The 22627-nt window shown below is 44.0% G+C and overlaps 1 protein-coding gene across 12 annotated transcripts in view; it reads left to right on the forward strand.

Moving 5' to 3' along the window:
- Positions 1–22627, forward strand: part of UNC13B (unc-13 homolog B) — a 427170-nt gene that overhangs the window by 254233 nt on the left and 150310 nt on the right. For 10 of the 12 annotated variants that reach the window (XM_056547105.1, XM_056547097.1, XM_056547089.1 and 7 more), the window contains one exon: positions 14365–14414. In XM_056547105.1, the coding sequence (XP_056403080.1) occupies positions 14365–14414 (50 nt within the window). Of the gene's footprint in view, positions 1–9190; positions 9214–14364; positions 14415–22627 lie in introns of all 12 variants that reach the window. The other 2 variants (XM_056547072.1, XM_056547080.1) reach the window with 1 other exon arrangement.

Genomic DNA, 22627 nt, shown 5'->3' on the forward strand with positions numbered 1-22627 from the left:
AAATGGTACCGATAAAACTTCAGATCACAGTGAAAAAAATGCACCCTCATACCGCCCCTTATACGGGAAAAATTAAAAAGTTATAGGGGTCAGAAGAGGACATTTTTGTGCATGTAGTTATGATTTTTACCAGAAGCAAAACAAAATCAAACCTATATAAGTAGGGTATCATTTCAATACCCTACAGAATAAAGAGAAGGTGTAATTTTTACTGAAAAATTTACTACATAGAAACAAAAGCCCCCAAAGTTTACATAATTGCATTTTTATTTAAAATTTGTCCCACAAATATTTTTTTTCCAGTTTCGCCATAGATTGGGTGGTAAAATGACTTACGTCATTACAAAGTAAAATTGGTGGTGCAAAAAAAATAAGTCATCATATGGATTTGTAGGTGCAAATTTGAAAGGGTTATGATTTTTAAAAGGTGAGGTGGAAAGAAACGGAGGCAAAAATGGAAAAATACTGAGTCCCTAAGGGGTTAAATATCATTTGCATAATAATTTGGAACAGGGTGTATTTTCAGCTTGAATCATTACCATAATCCTTTTTACTGTATACATTGTATATGGCACCTAGTTCAAGGCCTCTTTCCACATCACATTATCATGAGATAAAAGATGCAGCATTACCCAGAATCACATAGTGTATATATATGACATCACACAAAGGGCAGCATGCACTCAGCATTTCAAGGGGTGTTAGAATGGAAAATAATTAGTTCCGTCCCGTTTTTTTATCGTTTATACCAGACCGGCCCATTTAGGAAGGGGTTCTGTACCTGCATGTAGCTGAATAGATTTTATATAGAAAACAATAAAATTTTCTTATATGCTCTTATTTTTCTTATAATCTCCTCCTTATTTTGCTGACTGCTGCAGTAATCTAGATATTGCGCTTGCTCTGGGGTTGCCATGGTAATTTTGAACAAATTCAGTTTCAAGAAATAATGACTTGTCACATGACAAAAAGGCCACAAAATAAGTATGCTAAGGGCTTGTTCACACTGCTGACATTCAATTGGTGCCACTAAAATAATCGGCAGTAGGACTGCACAGGCGGGCGCCGTGTCATAGACGGCAATGCAGTCTGGTTGAATACTATCTAATGAATAAGCATGTTCATTCTTTGGGTGGACATCTATTCTGCCTGAGGAATTTCACTGCGGCACTTCTTATTGAAAACAGTGGGACTCAATGCAATTGGAATTCTTCCAGCAGAATGTTTGCCGGCATCTATCTGTCTCATATCTATCTATCTCATATCTATCTATCTATCTATCTATCTATCTATCTCATATCTATCAATCTCATATCTATCTATCTATCTCATATCTATCTATCTCATATCTATCTATCTATCTCATATCTATCTCATATCTATCTATATCATATCTATCTATCTATCTATCTATCTCCTATCTATCTATCTATCTCCTATCTATCTCCTATCTATCTATCTCCTATCTATCTATCTATCTATCTCCTATCTACCTATCTATCTATCTCCTATCTATCTATCTCCTATCTATTTATCTATCTCCTATCTATCTATCTCCTATCTATCTATCTATCTATCTATCTATCTATCTATCTCCTATCTATCTATCCATCTCCTATCTATCTATCTATCTATCTATCATCTATCTATCTATCTCCTATCTATCTATCTCCTATCTATCTATCTCCTATCTATCTATCTCCTATCTATCTATCTATCTATCTATCTCCTATCTACCTATCTATCTATCTCCTATCTATCTATCTATCTCATATCTATCTATCTCCTATCTATCTATCTATCTCATATCTATCTATCTATCTCATATCTATCTCCTATCTATCTATCTATCTATCTATCTATCTATCTATCTATCTCATATCTATCTATCTATCTCCTATCTATCTATCTATCTCATATCTATCTATCTCATATCTATCTATCTATCTATCTCATATCTATCTATCTCATATCTATCTATCTTATATCTACAGTGGGGCAAAAAAGTATTTAGTCAGCCACCAATTTTGCAAATTCTCCCACTTAAAAAGACAAGAGAGGCTCCTGTAATTTTCATCATAGGTATACCTCAACTATGAGAGACAGACATAATGAGAAAAAAATCCATAAAATCCCATTTACATGCGCTATTGATACTATCACAAGGTGAGCAGCCATCTATAAGCTCCGCAGGGTTGCCCCCCACTCACCACTCTTTTACCCCGGGTAATAAACGAGGCGCTGTCCGTCGGTCCTTTTTTTCTCTTCACAGAGAAAATCACATTGTCTGATTTATAAAGAATTTATTTGCAAATTATGGTGAAAAATATGTATTTGTTCACCTACAAACAAGCAAGATTTCTTGATCTCACAGACCTATAACTTCTTAAAGAGTCTCCTCTGTCCTCCACTCGTTACCTGTATTAATGGCACCTGTTTGAACTTATCAGTATAAAAGACACCTGTCCACAACCTCAAACAGTCACACTCCAAACTACACTATGGGCAAGACCAAAGAGCTGTCAAAGGACACCAGAAACAAAATTGTAGACCTGCACCAGGCTGGGAAGACTGAATCTGCAATAGGCAAGCAGCTTGGTGTGAAGAAATCAACTGTGGGAGCAATTATTAGAAAATGGAAGACATACAAGACCACTGATAATCTCCCTCGATCTGGGGCTCCATGCAAGATCTCATGACCTGCAGAGAGCTGGGACCAAAGTAACAAAGGCTACCATCAGTAACACACTACGCCGCCAGGGACTCAAATCATGCAGTGCCAGACGTGTCCTCCTGCTTAAGCCAGTACATTTCCGGGCCCGTCTGAAGTTTGCTAGAGAGCATTTAGATGATCCAGAAGAGTATTAGGAGAATGTCATATGGTCAGATGAAACCGAAAGTAGAACTTTTTGGTATAAACTCAACTTGTTGTTGTTATGAGTAGCGCTGTGGCTGAACCTGCTGGCCGTGGGCGCACTCTTTGCCTGACTCCCCGCATGGACTGCACTGCGCTTCGCATGATGCGATGCTACAGTGCTTGGTCCGCCTGTTCTCACCTGCCCCACAGTCTTCCTGCTTCCTCCGTCCTCCCTGGTAGCCGTCGCTAGAGCGCCGGTCCTTGGAGATTTAAAGGGACAGTGCCCCATTGATTGGTGCTTGTCTGGCGCTAAACTTTTTTAACCCCGCACTTCCTCCTGTTCCCTACCAGATCTTTGTGCCTTATTGCCTGAGAGAAAGCGTTCCTGTTAGTATCTGCTATTCTGTGTACCAGTTCTCTTGCTACGTTTTCTGACCACTGTACCTTGCCATCTGCCCAGACCTACCTGCCTGTTCCCAACTCTGAGTACGTCTCTTCCCTTAGCAGATGAGTCATGTCAGGGGTAGCGACCTGGGAGCCGCCTGCTGCAGCAAATCCATCCTGCTTTGCGGTGGGCTCTGGTGAAAACCAGCAGCTCCTTAGACTCCGCTCCCTGGTGCGGCTCTCACCTTCATCCACACTGGTACAGGGGATCCTCACCACTAGCCATTACAGTCGTGTTTGGAGCAGAATGAATGCTGAGTTGCATCCAAAGAACACCATACCTACTGTGAAGCATGGGGGTGGAACCATCATGCTTTGGGGCTGTTTTTCAGCCAAGGGACCAGGATGACTGATCCGTGTAAAGGAAAGAATGAATGGGGCCATGTATCTTGAGATTTTGAGTGAAAACCTCCTTCCATCAGCAAGGGCATTGAAGATGAAACGTGGCTGGGTCTTTCAGCACGACAATGATCCCAAACACACCGCCCAGGCAATGAAGTAGTGGCTTCGTAAGAAGCATTTCAAGGTCCTGGAGTGGCCTAGCCAGTCTCCAGATCTCAACCCCATAGAAAAACTTTGGAGGGAGTTTAAAGTCCGTGTTGCCCAGCAACAGCCCCAAAACATCACTGCTCTAGAGGAGATCTGCATGGAGGAATGGGCCAAAATACCAGCAGCAGTGTGTGAAAACCTTGTGAAGACTTACAGGAAACATTTGACCTCTGTCATTGCCAACAAAGGGGATATAACAAAGTATTGAGATTAACTTTTGTATTTACCAAATACTTATTTTCCACCATAATTTGCAAATAAATTCTTTAAAGAGTACCTGTCATCACAGAATCTTTTTGTGTTGTTAATTAATGTATTAGAAAAACTTTCTAATACCATGTCATAATTTTTTTTTTATATTTCTATATTTCTTTTGATTTGTAAAAACTGACCACTAGGGGTCTCCCTACATGTCCCGGCCGCAAGTCTCTCATAGAGTCCAGACTCATGCATGAGTCCTATCCTCATAGTGCAGCCTGGACAATGACGAGCACAGCGCAGCTCCCTGCCTGTCAGACAGACTGACAGACGGGAGCGAGTGCTGTGCACACTGCATGGTGCACCTCAGCTACATTGAACATTGCCTGCAGTGAGCAGTGAGGGGGGGGGGGGGGGGCTTGGTGCAGATAATGAAGATAGCAACATACCAGCAGCATAATACAAAGCAATGGAGATGGTGGCAGGTACTGTTTAAAAATCAGACAATGTGATTTTATGGATTTTTTTTCTCATGTCTCTCATAGTTGAGGTATACGTATGATGAAAATTACAGGCCTCTCTCATCTTTTTGATGGGGTACTCCGGTGGAAAAAAAAAAATATTTTTTTTAAATAAACTGGTGCCAGAAAGTTAAAGGGGTATTCCAGACAAAAACTTTTTTTATATATATCAACTGGCTCCGGAAAGTTAAACAGATTTGTAAATTACTTCTATTAAAAAATCTTAATCCTTCCAATAGTTATTAGCTTCTGAAGTTGAGTTGCTGTTTTCTGTCTAACTGCTTTCATAAGACTCACGTCCCGGTGCATTGCCGTAGAATGAGATTTGCCATAGAATGAGATGGTCCGCCTCCATCGCATCCTATTGGCTCACTCTTGTCACGTGACATATTTAAACGTCACGCATCGATGCGCACAGTAGTGTCAGTTTGGCTATCACAGGGAGAGAATCTCCTCTCCCTGTGATAGCTGAAGCTGCACGGAGCTCTCATAGCCTGTGTGGCCCGACAGAAGCTCACACATTTACGCAGCTTATATACATTTACTCTATTATTACATGTACTGTTGATCCACAGCGCTATCGGGATCCCGATGCCCCGGTCATCAGTGTGCGTTCCCGCGAGCGCCCCACGCCCGCAGCTGTACTTCCCGTCCCCCGCAGCTGTACTCCCCGTCCCGTTAACGCTCAGGGAGCGGGGAATAGAAAGTAGAGCATCGGGCGCAGGTTAAGTTATTCGCGTAGTGCTGCGCATGCGCAGTACTACTTTACCTGCGCCCGATGCTCTACTTTCTATTCCCTGCTCCCTGAGCGTTAACGGGACGGGGAGTAGAGCTGCGGGCGTGGGGCGCTCGCGGGGACGCACACTGATGACAGCGCCATCGGGCATCGGGATCCCGATAGCGCTGTGGATCAACAGTAAATGTATATGAGGCAGCCGTATGAGCTGCGTACATGTGTGAACTTCTGTCGGGCCACAGAGGCCATGAGAGCTCCGTACAGCTTCAGCTATCACAGGGTGAGGAGATCCTCTCCCTGTGATAGCCAAACTGACACTGCTGTGCGCATCGATGTGTGACGTTTAAATATGTCACGTGACAAGAGAGAGCCAATAGGATGTGATGGAGGCGGAGCATCTCATTCTATGGCAAATCTCATTCTACGGCAATGCATCGGGAGCTGTCCAGTTCCTATGGGGATATTCTCCCATCATGCACAGCTCCCGGGACGTGACATCATCATTGAGCAGTTAGACAGAAAACTTCAGAAGCTAATAACTGTTGGAAGGATTAAGATTTTTTAATAGAAGTAATTTACAAATCTGTTTAACTTTCCGGAGCCAGATGATATATATAAAAAAAGTTTTTGCCTGGAATACCCCTTTAACTTCAATTAAAAAATCTTTATCCTTCCAGTACTTACTAGCAGCTGTATGCTACAGAGGTAATTCTATTCTTTTTAAATTTATTTTTTGTCTTGTCCACAGTGCTCTCTGCTAACACCTCTTGCTAAGGGGATTTTCTCCTGTTCTGGACAGTTCCTGATATGGACATCAGGTGTCAGCAGAGAGCACTGTGGACAAGACAAAAAAAAGAATCGAATTTCCTCTGTAGCATACAGCAGCTAATAAGTACTAGAAAAGTAAAGATTTTTTTTTTAATAGAAATAATTTACAAATCTGTTTAACTTTCTGGCACTGGTCTATTTAAAAAAAATGTTTTCCACTGGAGTACCCCTTTAAGTGGGAGAACTTGCACAATTGGTGCACAATTATTATTATTATTATTTTTTATATTAATAGTCTGGAGTGCTATGGCAAACCCCCGCAGAAAGCACATTGGGGGGAGATTTATCATCTGTGGTATTTTGGTGCGACCATAAGTGCGTATTCTGCGCAGTTTTAGGGCACGCTCCCACGTGCCGTATTTTGCTGCGTATTTGCTGCTGCATATTTTCTTTACCATTGAACTTCAATGGGATAGAAAATACGCAGAAGCAAATACGCAGCAAAAAACAGCACGTGGGAACGTGCCCTAAAGCAGGCCAGATTTTTTCTAGAAGTGATACACCTTTCAATATATTCCAGCTGATTATAAAGTGCGACATTGTATTGCTGTATGGTGCACAAAATGGCGCACCTGGCGTGCATGCTAAATTTTCCAAGCAGAGCGCTGTGGACAAAAAGCAAAATTGTCCACTAATTACCTCGCAATTTTACAGCTGTTTTCCGGAATATTTTTTTTTTTTTTTTTTTTTTTTTTTTTTTTAAATAGAAGTAAAATTGAACCGTATTCAGCTTGAACAAAGCCTAAAAGGGGTTTTCCAACACTTAAAAGTAAAGTCTCCGACATACGGATCATTCCGTGAGCGGTAAAATCGCCAACATATGCAATAGTCAATAATAGAAAAAGTCTCATTTAAAACAAAAAATCACAGATAAACATGTTTTTTACTTAAACTTGGTTGCCATCGGATTTGTGCAATGTTTTTGCTTGACTTTTCAGAACTTTTTCCAACCAGGGTGCCTCCAGCTGTTGCAAAACTTCAACTCCCAGCATGCTCGGACAGCCTTTGGCTGTCCGGGCATGCTGGGAGTTGTCATTTTGCAACAGCTGGAGGCACCCTGGTTGGGAATAACTGCTCTATATCATTGCAGCAGTCAGGGAAACCAAACCAACAATCGAAATCTATTGAGCTTCATGTACAAACAAAAAATTCCCTTTACGGCGGCCATATTCTTTTTCCTCCCACTGGTTGTTAACCTTGTGATCAGCAGACAGAACATGATTGTTCTGAAGAAAATAAAAAAGTAAAAAATAAAAAACATTATTTCGGATGTTATAAAAAAGAAAAAAAACATTATATATAGGGGGAGATTTATCAAAACCTGCCCAGAGGAAAAGTTGCCCAGTTGCCCATAGCAACCAATCAGATCGCTACTTTCATTTTTAACAAGGCCTCTGCAAAATGAAAGAAGCGATCTGATTGGTTGCTATGGGCAACTGGGCAACTTTTCCTCTGGGCAGGTTTTGATAAATCTCCCCCTATGTGTCTCATTTACTAAGGCTTTTCCGAGTAGATTTTTTGGTGTTTTTTGTGTCGAATGGGCTGTGCGCCAGAATTTCCAACCAAAAAAATTCCAGAAAACCCTACTAAGGCTGGGTTCACACCACGTTTTGTTAAATACGGTTCCCGTATACGGCTGGGAGGAGGGGGGGCGGGGCTTAATCGCGGGGCCCACACTCAGCCGTATTCGGGAACCGTATTTAATGTATGTGAGCCGACCGGAGTGAACCGCAGCCTCCGGTCGGCTTTGTTTTCGGCCGTATGCGGTTTCCCGACCGCAGGCAAAAACGTGGTCGACCACGGCTCATAGACATACATTAAATACGGTTCCCGAATACGGCTGAGTGCGGGCGCCGCGATTAAGCCCCGCCCACCCCTCCTCCCAGCCGTATACGGGAGCCGTATTTAACAAAACGTGGTGTGAACCCAGCCTTACTCTCCACTTTACTCTGAAAACCCTACAAAGGGTGGTCATCAGGGGAAAGGGACGTGTCTCAAAAAAATGAAAAAATAAAATAAAAATACATTTGCTAAGGTTTCCACATAAGAGTATGTACACACTGCGCAATCTCTGTTCGCAGAATTCTGCAAGCGGAGATTCCATCTGGCTGCCGCCTCCGAAAATACTTCGGTGGTAGGACCACGCGGCACTGTGCCATCCCCCAGTGCGCGTGGACTTCTGCACCAAAGAATGAACATGTTCCTTCTTTGTGCGGAACAATTTCAGTGGCGGAATTGTCCGCCGCTGAAATTCCTCAGTGTGAACGCATCCCGTGGAAGACGCACTCACACTGATGCTAATGTTCACTGCACGTAATACCACTTGCGGAATTCCGCAGAAATTACGCAGTGGCCCTCATTTACTATTGCAAACCCGACATGTTTTGTCGGGTTGTGCGTCAACCCGAAAAAGGGGCATGGCCAGCGGGGGAAGGGGGCGTGGTCACACAAAAAGGGGCGTGTTCCCAACATTTTCACAAAATCCCAACATATTTACTAAGGTTTTCACAGAAAATGTGGTGGATTTCAGCTGAGGAAAACCTGACAGATCAGAGCGTGTGTAAGAAAAAAAAAATGTAGGGAAACCTTAGTAAATACCGTGCAAAATAAATTGTAGGAAATTAAAACCCACAAAAGAAACCTACACAACACTCTTAGTAAATAAGGGTCAGTGTGTACATATCCTTAAATGTGGTGGATTTGAGCTCTGGAAAACCCGAAAGCTCAGAGCAGGTGTAAAAAAAAAAAAACGTAGGGAAAATCCTCTAATACAAGAGACAATAATAAATACTATACTAATACTACTTGAAAAATTCTTGTCGGAAAAAAAACCCCCACAAAGAAAACCCCTCTCCACTCTTAGTAAATAAAGGCCTATATGTTGGGTGTAAGTCTTTACCTCTACATTCGTCTTCACCGCTGGTGGGTGCTGTGGTGTCGTTACAATGTACGTGGCCCCCGTCATCTTCAGTCGTGTCCTGCTCAGTGTGTATCCAGAATCGGTGACTGCGTCTACTAATCCTCACTTTCTCCACTGCTCTTTCTTTTCCTGCACAGAGTGGCATAAAGCTGAATATCAGGTTAATTGTGTGTTGTTTTATTTTAATTTACTTATCTGTGTGCATGGTACCCTAAGTCTTGAGTTTGTTACCCAGTTATTGCTGGACAGACTGAATGTGGGCCACTTAGGAGCCTGTTCAGAGCAAGAGGCCAAATTATGTAGGCGTAAGCTGACCATATTTCTTTGGGATAGCAAAGAAAAAAATAACATGCTAATGAAATTTTGTGTCCCCATAAAATAACTCAACACACAGCTATTAATGTCTAAACCAAAGTGTAAATTTCAAATTGGGCCCAATTAACCACTTTCCTTTCCCGGTGTCATGTGACTAGTTAGTTTTACAAGGTCTCAAGTTTGAATGGGGAGCAGGTGAAATTTGGTGTTCTTGCTCTCACACTCTCTAATAATGGTCACTGAAAGTTCAACATGGCACCCCTCATAGCTAAGACCTCTGAGGATCTGAAAAAAAGAATTTTTGCTTAAAATAAAGATGGCCTAGACTATAAGAAGATTGCCAAGACCCTGAAACTGAGCTGCAGTACGGTGGGCAGGACCATACAGAGCGGTTTCCCAGGACAGGTTATTCAGAACAGGCCTCACCATGGTCGACCAAAGAAGTTGAGTGCACGTGCTCAGTGTCATATGCAGAAAAAATTGATAAGTGCTGCCAGCTTTGCTGCAGAGGTTGAAGGGGTGGGGGGGGGGGAGATCGGTCTGTCAGTGCTCAGACCATATGTCCCACACTGCATCAAATTTGTCTGCAGTCGTCCCAGAAGGAAATGTCTTCTAAAGATTATGTACATTATGTACCGTTTGCTGAAAACAAGCAGACTAAGGACATGGATTTCTGGGACCATCTCCTGTGGTCTGATGGGACCAAGATAAACTTATTTGGTTCAGATAGGGTCAAGCATGTGTGGGGGCAACCAGGTGAGGAGAACTAAGACCAGTGTGTCTTGCCTACAGTTAAGCATGATGGTGGGAGTGTCATGGTCTCGCGGCTGCATGAGTGCTGCTGGTAGTGAGGAGCTACATTTCATGGAGGGAATCATGAATGCCAACATGTACTGTGACATACTGAGGCAGAGGATGGTCCCCTCCCTTCAGAGACTGGTCCGCAGGTCAGTATTTACACATGATAATGACCCCATACACCTCCATGACCTCCACTGCCTTACTTAAGAAGCTGATGGTAAGGTTGAGGGAAGGCAATGGACTGGCCAATCATGTCTCCAGACCTAAACCCTCTTGAGCATCTGTGGGGCATCCTCAAACAGAAGGTCGGGGAGCACAAGGTCTCTAACATCCACCAGCTCTGTGATGTCCTCATGGAGGAGCGAAGAGGACTCCAGGGACAACCTGTGAAGCTCTAGTGAACTCCATGCCCAAGAGTCCCCTCGCATTGAGGGGGCATGGTGTGACGTCTCGAGGGGCATACTTCTGACTTCACAACCCCCACAACCTGCACCCAGCGTTCGGAAACAAAAGCTCCAAAAGCTGGGGCAGTGGACTATCCCTTTAAGGCAGTGCTGGAAAATAACAGTGAACAAACTATTGACACTTTGGGCCCAATTTAGACATTACCACTTAGGTGTGTACACACTCTTGTGGCCCAGGTTTAGACATTAATGGTTGTGTGTTGAATTATTTTGAGGGGACTTGACAATAAACACTGTTATACAGACTATACACTCACTACTTTATATTGTAGCAGAGGGTCATTTCTTCAGTGTTGTCATATGAAAAGACAGAAGGAAATATATAGTTTATAGGCCCCCAGGTAGCTCTGTGCCCCCGCATAGTTGTGTGCCCCCGCATAGTTGTTGGAATTATATGCCCCCAATATGATATTGTTTGTTTTAGGCCCCTGGCTCTGGGTCCCCACTATGATATGCCCCCATATAGTTGCAGCACCCCAGCCATGCTGCCCTGCTGCTCCACTGATCCTCTGTTTAGGGGTCAGGAATTGCCTATGGCTAGAACAGTGGAGCCCTAAAGCTTGATGCGATCGGTGGTTTAGTTACTGTCCTGGTGCCCTCTCAGGCGCACCAGGGTCCTGGCTCGAGGCGCGCTCTTCTGACCATCCAGATATCCCCTGACGTCGTCCTGCTGATCTTCGTTTCAGGGGCATTACTTGTCCCAAGTCCCAGCAGCCACTGACTTAAAGTGGCCTCGGTGCCGTCTTCCACTTAAGATCAGGCAGCACAGGCCTTGGTCACCTTAAAGGAGTATTCCAGGCAAAAACTTTTTTTATATATATAAACTGACTCTGGAAAGTTAAACAGATTTGTAAATTACTTCTATTAAAAAATATTAATCCTTCCAATAGTTATTAGCTTCTGAAGTTGAGTTGCTGTTTTCTGTCCAACTGCTCAATGATGACTCACGTCCCGGGAGCTGTGCAGTTCCTATGGGGAAATTTTCCCATCATGCACAGCTCCCGGGACGTGACATCATCATAGAGCAGTTAGACAGAAAACTTCAGAAGCTAATAACTATTGGAAGGATTAAGATTTTTTAATAGAAGTAATTTACTAATCTGTTTAACTTTCTGGAGCCAGTTGATATATATAAAAAAGTTTTTGCCTGGAATACCCCTTTAAGAACAGCGACCAGCGGCTGCTGCTTGCAAAATGGGACAAAATATAAAAAAAGTTTACTACCTTTTGTAATGGTGTCAAAATGTTAAAAATGGCAATTCTCTCTCACCAATGTTACAGATTGCATTTTTGAAGGGGTTATCCAGGAAAAAACTTTTTTTTTATATATCAACTGGCTCCAGAAAGTTAAACAGATTTGTAAATTACTTTTTTTTTTTTTAGCCGAGGAACGTGCTCTCGAATCACCCAAAGTGCAAACAAAGTGCAAACGTGTTACACTAAAAAAACGTGCACAAAGGATGCGGTCTATCGCAAGCCCTTCTCCGATAGGAGAGAGGCCCCCCAACAAACCTTACCCTTCGCCTCCAGACCAAAAGGTACCTGCGAGGTTCCAGGTACTTCTATTAAAAAATCTTAATCCTTTCAATAATTAACAGCTGCTGAAGTTGAGTTGTTCTTTTCTGTCTGGCAACAGTGCTCTCTGCTGACATCTCTGCTTGTCTCGGGAACTGCACAGAGTAGAAGAGGTTTGCTATGGGGATTTGCTTCTACTCTGGACAGTTCCCGAGACAGGTGTCATCAGAGAGCACTTAGACAGAAATGAAAAACTCAACTTCATCAGCTCATAAGTACTGAAAGTATTAAGATTTTTTTAATAGAAGAAATTTACAAAGCTGCTTAACTTTCTGGAGCCAGTTGATATATATAAAAAAAAGTTTTTTCCTGGATAACCCCTTTAAACTTTACATTGCAAACTAGTATTCTAAGCATTTTCAAACTATAGTTATTTATTTTTTAATGCAGTCTGGACATACCATCCGGTGCAGCTTACTGTGATCTGGAGGCATGTTGGACTTTGCTGCTTTGTGGTAATATCGCAGCAAATGACCGAAATTGCAATTGGCATAACCACTGTACACTTGCCATGATTTTAAGAAAATCTTGGTGTAAATGCGGCATGTGAAAAGCTTTTTGTGGGTGATTATTTACTTTTTTGGCTTTTTTTTTTTTTATGTTCCCTTTTTAGCAAACAAGTTAGATTTGTTTGTTGTTTTTTATTTATTTTTTAAATGGAACAAATTTTTATTTTGTTTAGTAAATTTTTGTTTAGCAAATTTTTTTGCTAATTTTCATTCGGTTAAGGAGCCTGTTTTTTTTTTTGCTGGACAAGTGCTGAATCCACCTTCCTTTTGGGTATTGCATTGTTTTACGACACCGAAGTCTCCGGCAGATCCAGGAATGATCTTAAAGTCTGCTGTAGGAGGAGAGCTATCCAAAATAAAAGTCAGTTTATATATAGTAGTGTTTTTTTTTTTTGTTAGAATAGTCCCCAATTGATCCAAATTCATGCCAGGGTCTTGTGCTCTGAACAGGCTCCACATCTGCTCTGAAGAATAGTATGTGTGTTTATAGACAGTTCATGTACTCAGGGGACAGGATGGGGTGTGTATGTACGGTATACAGTGGTCCCCCAACTTACAAGGGCCTTTGGTTACAATATTTTCAGTCTTTTCCGGAACATTGTAAGTTGAAGCCATACTCCACACGGACAGTCCAGATCTGCAAAACGTGTCAATGGCTGGAAGATCTTACCAATCAGAATGGGTGTTTTACTGGTAAAACACCTGTATTAATGACTGTCTGTCTGGTAGCGCCCCCTACAGTACAGGGGGGTACTACATGTTCTGTACTACTCTTTACCTGTATTACTGAAGTGTATGCACTGACTGGTGTCTGGTAGCGCCCCCTACAGTACATGGAGGTACTACATGTTCTGTACTCTTTACCTGTATTACTGAAGTGTATGCACTGACTGGTGTCTGGTAGCGCCCCCTACAGTACAGGGAGGTACTACATGTTCTGTACTACTCTTTACCTGTGCCAGGGTTAGCTGCTCCTTTGGACACCAGGTGAGGGCGGCTCCATGTTACTTTTTTGGGACACTGTGTGTACTGTACAGGACCCTGAAGAAGCTCCTGTCCTCTACATAGACAGTGATTACAGGTCCCAGCAGATCTTTCTTACTTTTATATGTAAGGATTTGCTTTATCTGTATTAGTTATCTACTTATTTCTTATTTCTTTCTTTTATCCTCACTTTTTCCTATTTTTGGGTGACATTTTGAGTCTTTAGAAGCAATTTCCAGGTTTCCATAGAGTTATGGTCTCAACGTACAATGGTCCCAACGCGCGGTGGTCCCAACGCGCGGTGGTCCCAACGCGCGGTGGTCCCAACGCGCAGTGGTCCCAACGTGCAGTGGTCCCAACATGCAGTGGTCCCAACATGCAGTGGTCCCAACATACAATGGTCCCAACATGGTCATCCTGTAACCAATAATATTATAACTTGAGGGAGCACTGTATGTAGATAACATGCAATCCATGTTCTCTGCTTATGATACGTGTGAGCTGTGTGTACGTTGCGTGCACTGATAAGATGTGATGTGTATACTGTGTGCACAGAGACGGGAGCCCCTTGTTGTGTGCGCTGGTAATGGTCGTGTATTGTAACCCATATTATGACTCCATTGGTGTCGTAACCATTATCGGCATTTCTGTTTTCTCCACCAGACACAAGATGATGGGGACCCATCGAAGCCACCGTGGTTTAAAGGCGGCGGGTGAGTGCTCTTCTTTATTATTCTCTTTGTAGTGCCTCCATTCTACGATGGGGGATTATTTGCCATTAGGCTGGGTTCGCACTGCTCTCTTGCTTCCATTTAACATATATAGACCCCAAAGCAAAGCGCACCAGCAACAAACATATAAAAAAAATATTATATCTTCTTTGAAGTCACAAGTTAAAAAGACCTCATTAAAATGTGTACAATAAGTGAAAAAAAAACAACACATGATACAAATATATGCAGGGTTAAAATTAAGAAACAGGCAGTAGTAGAGAATATGGAATAGTATAGCCCAAAACCTGGCCTGTGAACACTGAAAAGCAAAGAGCTGATCTGCAGTAATATATGCGCATAGGTCAGAGGAGCAGAAAGATACAATAATAACAATGCACCGAAATAGCAAAGATAGTCTCGCTAGCCAGCCATGTACAGTACCACAGACCCACCGCATACTTACCCCAACGCACGTTTTGCTGCCAAGTAGTTTCGTCAGTTGCCCCCTGATGAAGCGACTTGACAGCGAAACACGTTGGGGTACATAGGCGGTAGGCATTTTGTTTTTGTATACAGCAGAATTAGGAGGATAGGATAGGGAATAAGTGTCATATCAAGGAGGCGTTCAGCTGTGCTGGGGTCTGCTCTTCCATTCGCCGGCCGCAGTGATGTCTGGTGATTGTGGAGCGGGCCGTCATTCCAAAGACCCATTGGTCTCGGAAGATGGGGGCCAGAACGAGCCTAGGTAAGAGCTGAGCAACGTTTTGGAGATCGCGGGGAGGGGTGGGGGAGGGTTCCAGCTGTTGGACCGCCCACGATCAGGCGCTGATGGATAGGGGGTAAGTTTTATTTTCCGGATAAAGCCTTTGAAAATGTGGTCCGGTGAAAAACCAACTTATCCCCTATTCGCAGCATAGTGGATACCGTAAGTGTGTAATCTGGAGGTCCGACATGCTTCATTCATTCTCTGTGCCAATGTTTTCTAAACAGCGTGTCTCCAGCTAGTGCAAAACTACAACTCCCAGCATGCCCGGACAGCCGAAGGCTGTCCGGGCATGCTGGGAGTTGTAGTTTTGCAACAGCTGGAGACACACTGTTTGGAAAGTACTTCTGTTTGGGAGCACCGACGTTACTAGAGTGCTGTACCCTGGCATCTCGGGCACTCCCATCAAAATGAATAGCGCACAAGCTCCTCTCACGGAGAGTTGGAGCCCCACCAGTTGGACCCCCCCTACTTTTAGACCACCATTTTTTTTTGTAATGGAGACAGTGACCCAAAGTCCACTTAGTGCAAGTTTTAGCTGTGATTGAGTCACTCACTGGGTGTATGTGAAGCAATTCTTCTGTTATATACTGTCTATAATATACTGTAATGAGTATTAATGACCGTGTTTCCATGAGAGATCAGTAGAGGAGTGACTCACGAGAGCAGAAGGCGTCAGTAGTAGTTATTTTTATCCAGTAAGTCTGATTGTTTGCAGGTTTTATTCTTCAAGGCGGCAGGCATGTAGCCTTTATTTATGGATCACCTAACCACCACTGATATCACATAGAATTCTATGACATTGTGCTGTATGGGAGCTGCACTACCTTAAAGGGTCGCTCTCATTAAAACTAATTTTTGCTATTGCACTCCTTATGGTAAATAAAAAATATTTCTATTCTACTTTGTTTAAAAAAAAAAAAATTTAGTTTTCTATGTTTTATTTGTGCTTAAAAAAGCTCAAGAGCACATTTTCCCCCATCTTAGGTTGGGTTCACACTACGTTTTCTCCCATACGGGAGCGCATACGGCAGGGGGGAGCTAAAAGCTCACTCTCCCGTATGTCACCGTATGCGCTCCCGTGTGTCATTCATTTCAATGAGCCGGCCGGAGTGAAACGTTCGGTCCGGTCGGCTCATTTTTGCACCGTATGCTCTTTTCCCCCGGACCTAAAACTGTAGTCAACCACGGTTTGAGGTCCGGTCGTAAAAGCGCATACGGCGCAAAAATCAGCCGACCGGACCGAACGTTTCACTCCGGCCGGCTCATTGAAATGAATGACACACGGGAGCGCATACGAAGGCATACGGGAGCGCGAGGTTTTAGCTCCCCCCTGCCGTATGCGCTCCTGTATGGGAGAAAAGGTAGTGTGAACCCAGCCTTATACACAGACTTTGGACCGAAGCCCAAACACAGGAAGTGCAGCCTGGAGTGCTGAGGGGGGGGGGGGGTGTGTCCAGCCTCATCCAATCATAGCTCCTCTCACACTTAACTGCCATATGCTGTTGGTTGGACACCGCCCCCCTCAGCACTCCAGGCTTCACTTCCTGTGTTTGGGCTTCGGTCCTATAGCAAAAATTAGTTTTTATGAGAGTTACCCTTTAAAGGGGTACTCTGGAGGGGAAAACATTTTTTAAATCAACTGACACCAGTAATTTATACAGATTTGTAAATTACTTTAGTTCTGTGTAGTTCTTTCCAGTCTGACCACATTGCTCTCTGCTGACACCTCTGTCCATGTCAGGAACTGTCCAGAGTAGGAGCAAATCCCCATAGCAAACCTCTCCTGCTCTGGACAGTTCCTGACTTGGACAGAGGTGGCAGCAGAGAGCACAGTGGTCAGTTTTGGACACCTACAATGTCTTCACCCATGATGGTGGACGCCTTTAAATATTTTTGGTCATGTGATGTTTGGGTCCCACTTTTTTCTTTTTTAATCAACTGGTACCAGAAAGTTTAACAGACTTGGAAATTAGAAAATCCAAGAAGGAGAGAGCACACCAGGTAGCAAACCAAATAGGTGGAAAAATGCAAACATACGATACCGCAAGGTAACCGCTAGGAGTGTCTGGACTCACTTCAATAGGTAAGTAGCACCTGCGGGGTGCACGCACAAGGTAAAGTACCAAAATCTACAAAAACAAAGATAAGCATGCACTCACCGCCAGTAAGCTGCTGCGGGCTCAGAGTCCGGGATCACCACGGCATAGATGTAGACGATAAGGGGCGCTCAGAGCCTCTGAGCGCCCCTTACCGTCTATGTCTATTCCGTGGTGATCCCGGACTCGGAGCCCGCAGCAGCTTACCAGCGGTGAGTGCATGCTTATCTTTGTTTTTGTAGATTTGTAAATTACTTCTATTAAAAAATCTTTATGCTTCCAGAACTTTTTAGCAGCTGTATGCGACATTCTTTTCTTTTCTTTTTGAATTTCTTTTTTGTTTTCTCCACTGTGCTCTCTGCTGACACCTCTGTCCGTATCAGCAACTGTCCAGAGCAGGAGAAAATCCCCATTGCAAACCTATGCTGCTCTGGACAGTTCGTGACACGGACAGAGGTGTCAGCAGAGAGCACTGTGGACAAGACAAAAAAGAAAAGAATTTCCTCTGTAGCATACAGCTGCTAAAAAGTACTGGAAGGGTAAAGATTTTTTTAATTGAAGTAATTTACAAATCTGCAAAGATAAGGTAATAAGACGGCACTCACCACGGTCGTAACTTCATATCCTTTATTTGGGGATAGCAGGAAACAGAGGTGCGGTGTCAGGCAGGTATCATGGAAAGGACGCCGGGGACCTCAGCATGGAGGTCCCCGGCGTCCTTGCCATGATACCTGCCTGACACCGCACCTCTGTTTCCTGCTATCCCCAAATAAAGGATATGAAGTTACGACCGTGGTGAGTGCCGTCTTATTACCTTATCTTTGCAGATTTGGACTGTCTACCTTTCTCAAAAGATTGAGCACCACTTGGTTCATTGTTATTCACCTGTCGTGATATTGCACTTTTCCGCACTCTCGGCAGTGCCGGTCTCTTTCTCATTAGATAATTTACAAATCTGTTTAACTTTCTGGCACCAGTTGATTTAAATAATTTTTTTACCACTGGAATACCCCTTTAATGTCTTTGATGTTCTCTTCTATGACCTACAACATCACAGGGACCATTTTCAGTGTGACTTCCAATGTCTTGAAGCCAGAGGGGATCCTGACGTCGTGAGACCTCTTTGGGGTTCTTCTAAATATCTTTGGTGAATATTCAGAGTTCCATTCATGTCTCGGGCTTCTGAAAGAGGCCTCGTGATGTTTCTGGGTCATCTTGGTACCATGGGAGTATTGCTGGTGTCACGATGCCGGCTGGCAGGTAGTGGATCCTCTGTGCCAGAGAGGGATTGGCGTGGACCGTGCTAGTGGATCGGTTCTAAGTCACTACTGGTTTTCACCAGAGCCCACCGCAAAGCGGGATGGTCTTGCTGCGGCGGTAGTGACCAGGTCGTATCCACTAGCAACGGCTCAACCTCTCTGACTGCTGAAGATAGGCGCGGTACAAGGGAGTAGACAGAAGCAAGGTCGGACGTAGCAGAAGGTCGGGGCAGGCAGCAAGGATCGTAGTCGGGGGCAACGGCAGGAGGTCTGGAACACAGGCTAGGAACACACAAGGAAACGCTTTCACTGGCACAATGGCAACAAGATCCGGCGAGGGAGTGAAGGGGAAGTGAGGTATAAATAGGGAGTGCACAGGTGAACACACTAATTGGAACCACTGCGCCAATCAGCGGCGCAGTGGCCCTTTAAATCGCAGAGACCCGGCGCGCGCGCGCCCTAGGGAGCGGGGCCGCGCGCGCCGGGACAGGACAGACGGAGAGCGAGTCAGGTACGGGAGCCGGGATGCGCATCGCGAGCGGGCGCTACCCGCATCGCGAATCGCATCCCGGCTGGAGACGGTATCGCAGCGCACCGGGTCAGTGGAGCTGCCCGGAGCGCTGCGGTAGCGAGAGAGAAGCGAGCGCTCCGGGGAGGAGCGGGGACCCGGAGCGCTCGGCGTAACAGCTGGGTCTGTCATATCCTTGGGTCACCTTTGTTTGCTTATGATGGAATGGTAAGCATCAGATTTGTAGCGCCCTTATTCCTCTTCTTGCTGCCCTTTAACCTTAAAAGAGAGTTAGTAATTCTAATGTCCTCCAAGGATCTCTTCAGCAGAGCTGGTGTCTCGAGTCCTTTCTTGATCATCACCGCAGCATTTTTCCACCCAGCCGTCTACAATGAAAGATCATAGAGGATGTCAACGTCCTCGGATCAGGATGGGCAGCCTCTCCTCATCTGATCTATATCGGCAGAATCCTCCATAAAGCCTCGTTGATGTGGATCCACTTCTATCTGTTGGTGCTTTAATGTGTCTCATGATATTGCGGTCATCTTTTTGCCAGTAATAAATGGGCAGCAACTCCTCATTGAAGATGTACGGCTCATCCGAGTACAAGATAACATATAGAAGGAGATTTATCATTCTTTTCATATGTATGGCTTTTATATGACTTTTTTTTTATGTACTTTTGCTTACATGCGACCTATTTATGAAATAGTCGCACGACCTTGATAAATAAATCACACGTAAGCAAAACCTGGGAAACCCGCTTACAAAAACATTTTTTAAAGCAGAAAAGTTTTCCCTTATGTTAATAGCCGAAGTTCTTTATCTTCCCTTTATTACCAGTAGTGTTGCTAGAGAGTGACGGGGAGGGGGGGGGGGTGTAGCGCATCGGGTGACACCCTGACTGGCCGGCTTGGCACTAAATAGCTGCACCCCAACTATCCCGCAACAACCCATCCAGCCTCCTCAGAAATAAAAAAAATATAAAAAACATACTATGCCGCACCATGAATATCCGTACTCTGGAGGCTTTTTGTTTAATTTTGAGCCCGCATTTTGTGACATTGGTGGGCGGAGTCTAGCATCGCTGCGCTGAGGGTGGAGTTTACATCAGAAAGGAAGACAGCTCACCACCAACAGGCACATAAACAATAGTGAAGCCAAAAAAAAAAAAAACGGCTCGGTACGTTACCCACCCCAAAGTGTGCATGAAGCTGTATTACTATGTAGGTTTCTTTTTTTTAACGAAAATTTTTTGTGCCACATATGGGTTATTTACGTAGTCTGTAAAAATTATTTATTATTTTGTGCCTTATTCTATTTTAACACAACATTAATTTTAAAATTTAGTGGGTACGCCATAGGGATCGACCGATATCGTTTTTTTAGGGCCGATACCGATAATCGGTGGAGGTTAGGGCCGATAGCCGATAACTTATACCGATATTCCGGTATAAGTTATCGGCTATTTATCCCCCCGCGACACCGCTGCAGATCATTGATTTAAAGCGGGCGCTTTAAATCAATGCACTGCAGTGGCTTTTGCGGTGACATAGGCCGCCGCCACCACCACCACCACCACCCGCTTCTCTCCCCCTACCTGTCACGGCGTAGCGGCGTCTATGCAGCTACTAGGCCGGAGCCTGCCCGGACTGGAGAAGATGACCGCCGGAGAAGGACAGCCCGGACCGGTTCACCCTTCACCCGGAACGCCCCCGGACACTACAGGAACGATGGATGGCCCGAACCACCCCCATTACGGGTAAGTTAAATTTTTTTTTTTATTGACTCGGAGGGTGGGGGAGGGGCCCGACCGGTATAGCGGTATGGGCAAAAATCCATACCAGCATACCGCCCAGCACTATGGTGGGGGGTGCGATGCGGTGCGGTGGGGCGGTCGCGGTGCGGCGGGTCGGGGGGGGCGCGGTGCGGTGGGGGCGGGGCATTATCGGCAAGGTAATTGACGATACCGATAAAGCCCAAAATCGTGATTATCGGACGATAATATCGGCCATACCGATAATCGGTCGATCCCTAGTACGCCAGCATGTACATATCCAGCAAATGGAAAATACCCCCCACTGTCCTGTATCCTGGGAAACCAATTTACTTGCTGTTGACTTTGTCCAAGATACCCCCATAACACCAGCCATGCCACCTTTTTATCCCATCTGTGGTGCCGCCCTAGCAGACATACCCTTTAGGTTGTATACATAATGTGGTCTCCTGCCATTACATTATATGGGGATTAAAGGATACTTGAAGGCTTTATGACACTACCACTCCAGCGATGCGGTTCTTTACTTTTGAACACATAAGAAGTGCCTGTTCATTCAGTCATTGGCTGCAGTGGTGACACTCCTATGCTTTAGGTATTATTAACTATAGAAACACTTATCGGATAAAACCTTTAAGTTGTAGTGCAGATCGGCTTTAAGATTTTGAGCCTAGCAGCCATGCAGTTCTGACCATGTCTGTATTATGTACAAAAAAATAGGGGACAGTACTGTCTGTGCCTACATCACTTACAAGAAGAAACAAAAAAAGACAGTACTACCTGTCTATTCCTTTTACAGGGAGAGCGGGAGGCAGTAATATATGTGCCTACCATATTTATAAAAAGAGACATGAATGCAGTTCTGTCTGTGCTTACATAATTTACAAAGACAAATTGGAAGGCAGTACTATCTATTTCTATTACATTTATAGACAAAGAGAATAAGGCAGTACTATCTTTATCTACATTATTTACAGGGAAAGTCTGGAAGGCAGTATTATTTTGGTCTATTTCATTTAACGGTAAATGGAGAGAGACCGGGAGGCAGTACAATCTGTGATTACCTTATTTATTGGCAAAGGCAGTTCTAGCTGTACTTACAGCATTTAGGGAGAAAGACAGGGAGGCAGTACTATATGTGATTACATTTATAGGCAGCGGAGGTGTCTGTACATGTACATGATGTATGGAGAAAGACAGGCAGTACTATGTTTTATTGAAAAGGGAGGAAGGTAGTATCACCTGTACTTAAATTATTTACAGTGAGAGGCAGTACCACATGTGCTTTAATGCGTTACAGAGAAAGATAAGGAATCAGTTCTCTCTCTGCTTACATTATATATAGGAAGACTATCTGTGCTTACTTTATGTATGGGGAGAAACAATGAGGAATTACTATCTGTGTTCTTACATTATCTGTGCGCTTACATCATTTATAGGTAGAGATAAGGATGCAGTACTACCTGTGTGCTTACATCATTTATTGGTAGAGATAAGGAGGCAGTACTATCTGTGCTTCCATCATTTATAGGTAGAGACAAGGAGGCAGTACTATCTGTGCTTCCCTCATTTATAGGTAGAGACAAGGAGGCAGTATTATCTGTGCTTCCATTATTTATAGGTAGAGACAAGGAGGCAGTACTATCTGCTTCTATCATTTATAGGTAGATACAAGGAGGCAGGACTAGCTGTGCTTCCATCATTTATAGGTAGATACAAGGAGACATTACTATCTGTGCTTCCATCATTTATAGGTAGAGACAAGGAGGCAGTACTATCTTCTTCCATCATTTATAGGTAGAGACAA

Source organism: Hyla sarda, chromosome 1 (genome assembly GCF_029499605.1).
Source record: "Hyla sarda isolate aHylSar1 chromosome 1, aHylSar1.hap1, whole genome shotgun sequence".
Classification (NCBI taxonomy): Eukaryota; Metazoa; Chordata; class Amphibia; order Anura; family Hylidae; genus Hyla; species Hyla sarda.